This window comes from Abramis brama (genome assembly GCF_963993115.1).
Source record: "Abramis brama genome assembly, chromosome: 1".
Lineage (NCBI taxonomy): Eukaryota > Metazoa > Chordata > Actinopteri > Cypriniformes > Leuciscidae > Abramis > Abramis brama.
The window spans coordinates 15,450,680-15,460,173 of NC_139963.1; the positions used below are offsets into that span (position 1 = coordinate 15,450,680).

The window sequence follows — 9,494 nt, forward strand, 5'->3', positions numbered from 1 at the left end:
CAGTTCAGGGAAACAGAAACTGAAGTGTTGTTGAGCTGTTGTGTGTTTGTGTCTCTCTGTATTCATGCAGTAAAATGGCAGAAGCCAGATTTTCTCAGGATGAGTTCATGTGTCCAGTGTGTCTGGATCTCCTGAAGGATCCAGTGACTATCCTCTGTGGACACAGTTACTGTAAGATCTGTATTACAGACTGCTGGGATCAGGAGGATGAGAAGAGAGTCTACAGCTGCCCTCAGTGCAGACAGACCTTCAGTCCAAGACCTGCTTTAGCTAAAAACACCATTCTGGCTGAACTGGTGGAGAAACTGAAGAAGACTAAACTTCCTGCTGACTGTTACGCTGGATCTGGAGACGTGGAGTGTGACGTCTGTACTGGAAGAAAATACAAAGCCGTCAAGTCCTGTCTGGTGTGTCAGGAATCTTACTGTCAAACTCATTTAGACCGTCATGAGGAATATCACTCTCGTAAACCACACAAAGTGATTGATGCCACTGGACGACTGCAGGACATGATCTGCCGTAAACATGATAAAGAGCTAGAAATGTTCTGTGTCACTGATCAAGAATGCATTTGTTTGCGGTGTAAAGAGTATGAACATAAAAACCACAAAACTGTATCAACTGCAGCACAGAGGACAGAGACACAGGTATGAACTGAGAGGGATTGATCACGCAGAAATGAAAGTGTCTTCATTTACTCACTCATTTACTCATGTTGTCCCAAACCGGTTTGACTGAGTTTCTTCTGTAGATTGTAAATATGATATTTTGAAGAATATCTCATCTATTTTACTCTATACATTGAAAGTCAATGTAGTACAATAGTTTCAAGCTCCAAAAAGGATAAAAAACATAAAATCACGCAGTGATATGAAATATATATGAATATATATGCAGATATGAAAGGTATATAGACATAGCCCCACCTACTGGCAACAGAAACTGGCATGGTTAACACAGTAATGCAGTACTAACCACATAATTATTGTGTACTAAGCATGCTAGAAACATTTAGCTGAGTCATGAAGCATGCTATTATCATCATTATACAAAACATTTTGTAACTGACTTTGACATACTCTTACTATATATACCTCCTTAAATGCACATTGCCCAACCATGCTATGTCTTCCTAAAGCCACCGAGTGACGCTTTCATCGCTGCTTGCAGCTTTAATTCACATATACTTTTTTTGTTGCTGTTTTTATAAGTATTTATGTTTTTTAAAAGGACCAATTTTGATTCACAAATCAAATCATTGATCAACTCATGTACGCAGAGCCCAAATCGAAGATGATGACGTCAATAACATCAAACTTCACTGATCTGTGGTTTGAACCTACAGTATAAACTCGCCATGCTAGATCTTTAACCCTTATTGTGTGATAGTAGTTTTATGTGTCATTTGCACATATTATTGGTTTGTCCTCCAGAAACAGCTGAAGGAGATGCAGATGAAGATCCATCAGAGAATCCAGCAGAGACAGAAAGATCTTCATCAGCTGAGAGAGGCTGTGGAGTCTCATAAGGTGAGTCTGGAGAAGAAGAGAAGTGTGAGACGTCTCAGTTTGGACTCACTGAACTCACTGTGTGATTGTGATGTGTGTGTAACAGCGCTCTGCACACACAGCAGTGGAGGACAGTGAGAAGATCTTCACTGAGATCATCCGCTCCATTGAGAGAAGCCGCTCTGAGGCGACACAGCGGATCAGAGATCAGGAAAAGACTGCAGTGAGTCGAGCTGAAGGACGACTGGAGCGACTGGAGCAGGAGATCAATGATCTGAGGAGGAGAGACGCTGAGCTGGAGCAGCTTTCACACATACACCATCACATCCAGTTCCTGCAGGTAACAGAGATCTAGAAGAACTGGATCATAGTGGACTTGAGCAAGAGACTCACAGAGAAACATTTCATGAGAGCAGAATGAGACTAACTTAAGCAGGGCAAAAAAACACTCTAAAGCTCAGCTATTTACATTTAATAAAAACATTAAACTAAACCACATTCATTTAACTGCAAATAACATGCAATTAAGTTTCTGTAAACATTACAGCCAATCTGCACTTATATATTTTTAAATATATTATTTCTGTTACAAGTACGGTACTTTCTTTTTCACAAGGAGTGTAAGTGTGAAATACTAGAGTTTGTAGCATTAAATGATGAATATGAGAAGAATGTGCTGATTGTGTGAAAGTGCTGGATTGAAGCGAGTCACTGAAGAGAAGTGAAGTCAACAAGAGCCGCTCAGATCTGATATAGTGCAGGTTATTGGCTGAAGTGTGGAGATGATGAGTTTTGATTTCTGTTTTCTGTAGAGTTTCCAGTCTCTCTCAGCACCTCCTGAATCTACAGACGAACCCGACGTTTCCTTCAGTTCTCTCTCCTCTTTTGATGGCGTGAGAGAATCTGTCCGTCAGCTGAGAGACAAACTGGAGGATTTCTGCAAAGAGGAGCTCAAGAAGATCTCTGATAGAGGTAAAGTCCTGCGCCTCGTTTATACAGACGTGCAGAGAATGATCCGAAATGTGAACGTACAACAGTTTCTGAAATGTTCCTATGATTTATAAAACATCCGCACAAATAAAATCCCACTTTATAAATCACAGTTCATCTTTAATTCAAGTGCATCAACTCTACAGAACAGCCACAAACATCCCTTGATGGTTTAGAAGTAATAAAAATACTTATATGTATATATTGAAATTGAAATCCATTGAAATTTAGGATTGAATCCGATACGTGTGTTTTATATATGAGGCATCTGGAGATTCTTCTGTTCTCAGAAATGAGTCCTGCATCATCTAATATCAGATTAGAAACGTCTTAGAAATGGATGTATTTTATCTTGTCATTTCTCTTCACACTGTTCATGTCTGTTTATTTCCACAGTCACATTCACCAACATGAATCCCAAGACCAGGAACGACTTCCTACAATGTAAGTCACTGAGAAACAAGCAGAAAAACTCACTGAATGTGTTCATGTTGTTCCTGTAGAAGGAGAAATAAACATGATAGAAGAGTTTTATAATTGATCATGTAAATGATGATTTGCACAGGATATCTGATCAGCTGCACTGAGACACTGATGATACATTGTTCAGATACATTAAAAGATCAGACAGATTCATAATTCCTGATTCTGATGTGTTTTCTCTCCATCAGATTCCCATCAGCTGACTCTGGATCTGAACACAGTGAATAAACGCCTCCGTCTGTCTGAGAGGAACAGAGTGATTACTCACACTAACACACAACAGTCGTATCCTGATCATCCAGACAGATTTGATAAGTGGCGTCAGGTGTTGTGTAGAGAGAGTGTGTGTGGATGCTGTTATTGGGAGATTGAGTGCAGTGGATATGTGTATATATCAGTGTCATATAAGAGCATCAAGAGGAAGGGAGGGGGTATTAAGTGTGGATTTGGATATAATGATCAGTCCTGGAGTTTGTCCTGCTCTTCCTCCAGTTACACAATCTGGCACAATAACAAACACACTGTTCTCCCTGTAAAGCCCATCAGCAGAAGAATAGGAGTGTATGTGGATCACAGTGCAGGAACTCTGTCCTTCTACAGCGTCTCTGACACAATGAGCCTCATCCACACAGTCCAGACCACATTCACTCAGACGCTCTATCCTGGGTTTACTGTTTGTTATAAATCATCAGTGAAACTGTGTTGATGTTTCAGAATAGACTGTAGAGAGATTTTACCCATAATGCTTTGAGCTGATAAATCAGTAACAGTGAGATGAGATTACAGAGACTCTTATTTTAATTTTCATTAATATAGCTTTAGTGTTTTAGAGTCTCTTACATTTTCACATGATTTTTGGAAACCTCAAAATGTGAGTAAACAAGATGCAACAATGTTAGGCTATTTCGTTCTAATGTTAACAAATTTACAAGATTTTGTTGCTCTTAAGATTTATATAATCCAAGTAGCCAGAATATAATACTACTAAAACAACTTGTCTTTTCTATGAAGTAATGATACAAGCTCAGAGACATTTATAATCTTTTGATGTTTTTGATGTACAGTACACAGAGTGTCTTGACTTGGTGCTCTGGATACTGACATTTTATTCATTTTTAAGGTCCCCCTGTGGTGAAAATCAAGCTTTTAATGTTGTTTGTATGTCTATGTGGTGTTTTTAATATGCTTTAAGACAAACCATGTGTAAATTCATAAAGTCGACACCATTGCTGAGTATTTTCTCCTTAAAACTGCAGTGAACCAAAGACAGTCTCAAAAACACGGTTTGAAATCGCTGGTGTTTCTGACGTCACAAACGACCTTGTAACCAATCAGATCAACGTGTGATCGGGGGAGTCCAAGATGGCATCCTGCTAACATAACTTTTGCCAAGCTCTGCTGACAATCTTTAATAACGGCATAACTCCTTAAAGTTACTTTTACGCAAAATCACCCACATCTATATTTCTGCTTTCTCTGACATTCGAAATATGAAGTCATCCGCTGACAAAAGGAAAGATATGGCGCGTGTTTCGCGGCAATCTGACAAGATGGACTTTCACAACTATGTGTCTGTGGAAGAAACTTTGCCTGGGGCCAAAACACCACTTCCAGATAGCCCAGCTAAACCTCCATCCAAGAAGGGCAAAACAGATGATGATATCTCCTCTGTTGTTTCGACGCTCTCCACCTTGATTAACACTCGCTCTGACACCTTAGAGAAAATGGTGAGTGAAAATGCCCTAAAAATTGAAGGTTTAAAAAAAACAGTGGACTTCGTATGTGCTGAACTAAACGACATCAAAGGCCAAGTCAGTCACGTTGAGAAAAGATTGAACACTGAAGAGAAGAAGATGGGATTCTGTGAACAACGTCTCACTGATTTGGAAAGATACTCCCGTCGCTGGAATCTACGCTTACACGGTGTTACTGAGAAGGAAGGAGAGGATGTAAGAGCGGAATCCATCCGTATCTGTGAAGCCACTTTCCCTGAGGGAAGAAGCAGCCTAGCAGACAAAATCGACACAGTTCACCGCATTGGAAGAAGGCTCCAGAATAGCTCACGACCGCGATCGATCATCATTCAATTTTCTTCGCGAGTTACGAGAGACGGTGTGTGGAAGGCAGCGAGGACGTCGGAGTTTCTTCGCTCCAATCAACTTCGCTTCACTGAGGATCTCATCGCGACTGATCGAGAAAGAAGACAGCTGCTTTGGCCTGCTGTAGATAAGGCTCGAAAGGAGGGAAAGAAAGCTCACTTCATTGGAGGTCGCGCCTTTGTTGATGGATCTGAAATTCATCCACCTTAAGTATGGTTAACCAGTTTATTTTTAGTGGGTGTAACAGATTTCATTTTAAGAAAGCTCACTAACTTGATTGACTGAGTTCATGCCGAAGATTTACCCGACACTATTAGTCAGCTACTGATGCACTTTTTTTTTCCTTGAGGGTTCTACTACTGGTATTTTTGTTATTTCTCTTGTTCTGTTCTTTTGAATGTCTATTTCAATTGTTTCTCTCAATGCCAGGGGGTTGCGTGACAATGTAAAGCGCAAAGCGTTGTTTTTGTATGCTAAATCTTTTAAAACTGACTTTTGTTTTTTCCAGGAGTCTCACTCTGTTTCCAATGACATTTCTTTTTGGAAAAGCCAATGGGGCAATGAGGTTTGGATGGCTCATGGTTCAGAACATTCTGCTGGTGTTATGATAGTGAAAAACCATTTTGCAGGTTCAGTGTTACAGAGTTATTTAGATCCTATGGGACACTTTCTTATTTTGGTAATTTGTATTAATAATATATTTGTTTTATTGGTAAACATTTATGGGTATAATACCTCTAGAGAAAATGACTTGTTACTTGATGAGATAGGAGACAACATTTTATTATGGTCTAATAAATTTCCTGATGCTGTAATTTGTATTGGTGGAGATTTTAATATCACTCCTGATAATAATCTTGATAGATTTCCTCCTAGGCAGTCTACTTCTCCTAATTTAAAATTGAAAATGTTCATGGAGAAGTTGGATTTAGTCGATATTTGGAGGGAGAAGTTTCCAAATACTAAATCTTATACATGGGGTAACAAGAATCGCTCAAGACTTTCTCGTTTAGATTATTGGCTTGTACCATACTCTTTCAAAGATTATAATGTTTCGGTTAGTATTCTTCCCTCTCCCTTAACGGACCACCACACTATTCTTCTTTCTACTCCTCTATCCACAGGACACTCAAATATAAATTCCAGAGCCTCTTATTGGAAAATGAATTCATCTGTACTTAAGCATGATGATTTGAAAAAAAGAATTTCCTTTCTGATTCGATATTACTGGGTGAAAGCTTCTTCTGAAAATAAATTTAGCTTAAATTGGGATTTGTTAAAATATGAAGTAGGAATATGTATTAGACATTTTAGCAGCAATTTGGCAAAACAGAGAAGGTATGAAGAAGAGAAGGTCATATCAAAGATCATAACACTTCAGAGCAAAATTCAGGTAAACTTATCCGAAACTGATTTATCAGAACTTGCAGAGCTCCAATCTAAATTAGACAATATTTATAAATACAAAGCTGAAGGCTCTTATGTTCGTTCAAGGAGGAATTGGCTAGAACAAGGTGAACAGAGCTCTGCTTATTTCTTTAGAATGGAAAAACACAACTCTAGGAATCTTTCTATTAGTTCTCTGCAAATCAATGGCATGTTGACAGATAATTCTAAGGATATTGCATCTTTTTGTAGTAACTTCTATTCAAAACTATATACATCTAATTACTGTAACGACTCAGCCTCCCTTTTTTTCAGTCATTAAAGGAGGTTAAATCTATATCTAAAGATGAGCAGCTTGCCTGTGATAAAACTATAACAATCACTGAAGTAATTGAGGGGATTGAGGGCCTTAATCGTGAATTGGCACCGTTCCTGCTAAATATGTTTTTGGAGAGTATTCAGTCAGAAACTTTGCCTTCTAGCTTAACTCAAGGGCTTTTAACTCTGATACCTAAACCTAAAAAAGATACAACATTGATAGATAATTGGCGACCCATCTGTCTTCTTAATAATGATTATAAAATATTAGCCTGGGCTTTGGCCAAAAGACTTAAGTGTGTTCTGAGTTCAGTTATTGATGAGACTCAATCAGGATTTATGCCAAAAAGACATATAGCAAACAATATCCGACTTGTTCTAGATTTATTAGACTATAGCGAATTAGTTGATGATGACAGTCTTATTCTTTTTGTAGATTTCTACAAAGCTTTTGACTCTCTTGAACACGAGTTTATTTTTCTAGCTCTCCAAAAGCTTGGGTTTGGTGATCCATTCTGCAAGTTTATAAGAACTCTTTATAATAATGCCAACTGTTCCATCAACCTTAAATCAGGTACCTCGCCTAGATTTCAATTGTCAAGAGGAGTTCGTCAGGGCTGCCCTATATCCCCTTATTTATTTCTTGTGGCTGCACAACTTCTCTCCTCCTTTCTTCTGAGTACTCATCTGCAAGGTATTACTATTGCCAACAAACATATTCTTATTAGCCAGCTAGCTGACGACACTACCCTGTTCTTAAAAGATGAATTACAGATTCCGATTGCAATCCAACACATTCAATTTTTCTCCAAAGCTTCCGGTTTAAACTTAAATCTTAATAAATGTGAGTTGTTAGCTATTAAAACCTGTCCTTCTCTTTCTCTTTATGGTATTCCAGTTAAGTCACAGGTGACCTATCTGGGTATATCCATATGTAAGGATGACAAAGTTAGATGCAGACTGAACTTTGACCCAGTTGTTGAGAAAGCTAAAAGGAAATTCAATTCATGGTTACAGAGAGATTTATCTCTGAGAGGACGAACTCTTATTGCTAAAGCTGAGGGTATCTCAAGAATGACTTACCCTGCCCTCTCCTTATATGTGGATAAAGCTGCATGTGCAGATATTGATAGAATGCTATTTGATTTTCTGTGGAAGCATAAGAGGCATTACGTTAAAAAGTCTGTCGTCATTAATAATTATGATTGTGGTGGTCTAAACTTTCTAGATTTTACTTCTTTAAATAATACTTTTAAGATAAATTGGTTAAAACAGTATTTAACTAACCCTGATTCATTCTGGAATACTCTTCCTAGTCTTGTTTTCTCTAAGGTGGGTGGTCTCCCTTTCCTATTGTTATGTAATTACAATATCACCAAATTGCCCCTTAAATTGTCAAATTTTCATAAACAAGCGCTTTTGGCCTGGCACCTAATTTATAAACACAATTTTAGTCCTCACCGGTACTTTATTTGGAATAATTGTGATATTATCTATAAAAATAAGTCGTTGTTTTTCCCAAACTGGGTTAAAAATAATTTTATTTTGGTTTCTCAATTAATCAACTCTGATGGATACCTGTATTCATATTCAGAGTTTTTGAACAAGTACAATATACCTGTCACTCCTCGAGAGTTTGCTATTGTAATGGATGCCATCCCTTATGGAGCAATAACTCTTCTCAGAGATTCAGCTAGATCCCAGATTTCTTTATCAGTTGCTCATCCTTTTGATACAACGATTGGAAATATTTGTTTTTTATCTAACTCTTGTAGCCGGAACAAAAAAATTAGACAGCTATTTCAAAATGAGATTGTTTCTCTCCCATACATTGTGTCGTACTGGAATGGCCAGTTTGTCAATATTTCATGGAAGAAAGTGTGGACTTTGTCATCTAAATATTTAATAACCAATAAGGTTAAGGATGTGTCTTACAAATTACTTCATCTTTTTTATCCTGTGAAGCTTTACTTAAAAAAGATGTTTCCTGATATTGACACTTTATGTTCTTTTTGTGGTGCTGAACACGAATCCATTTCTCATCTCTTCTGGGAATGCACATATACAAGTCTGTTCTGGAAGGATTTTTGTATCTTTGTTCGCACATTTTCATCACAGAGCTTCTCTTTGTTATACAAAGATGTTTTATTTGGTCAGCACAACTTTGATAAAGATGTAAAGGACCAATATTTTCTGATAAACCTATTAATTTTTCTAGCAAAATTCTTTTTACACAAATGTAAATTTCAGGATGCTAAGCCCTACTTTTTTATTTTCTATAAGGAACTTAAATCCTACCTGGACACTCTCAGTACATCCAACAATTCCAAAGCCCTTAAAACTGTCTCACTGTGTCATTTGCATAATATTCTCCAGAATATATAATTTGTAGCTGTACTCGCAATTGTATTTACCCCTGGCATTGATTTTGTATGTTCTTCGCAATTCAATAAAAAAAAAAAAAAAAAAAAAAAAAAATCAACGTGTGATCGTCAACCAGTGGATCTCTGAGCTGGTGCGAGTGAGTGGAGGCGGGACTCATTTGCATATTCATGGACCGCGTATACTAAATGAGGCAATGGTGTAGTTACATTGAAGCTGTTTTAAGGCCATGAAGAATTTTTGTCCATGGAAAAAAACGTTTAAATGTGTCAGTTTGGTGATCAAATGTGAGTTTTAAGGGATAAAATGATCGACTACAGGGAGACTT

The 9,494-nt window shown here is 37.7% G+C and overlaps 1 protein-coding gene across 1 annotated transcript; it reads left to right on the top strand.

Annotated features, from left to right (window-relative positions):
* On the top strand, window positions 1-9,226 carry LOC311086752 (tripartite motif-containing protein 16-like). The gene is made up of 6 exons (XM_084119802.1): window positions 1-647; window positions 1,434-1,529; window positions 1,615-1,848; window positions 2,321-2,480; window positions 2,895-2,942; window positions 3,170-9,226. Exons 1-6 carry the CDS (start codon window positions 75-77, stop codon window positions 3,685-3,687), a joined length of 1,629 nt encoding a protein of 542 aa, XP_083975928.1. The 5' UTR covers window positions 1-74; the 3' UTR covers window positions 3,688-9,226.
* The last annotated feature ends 268 nt before the right edge of the window (window positions 9,227-9,494 follow it).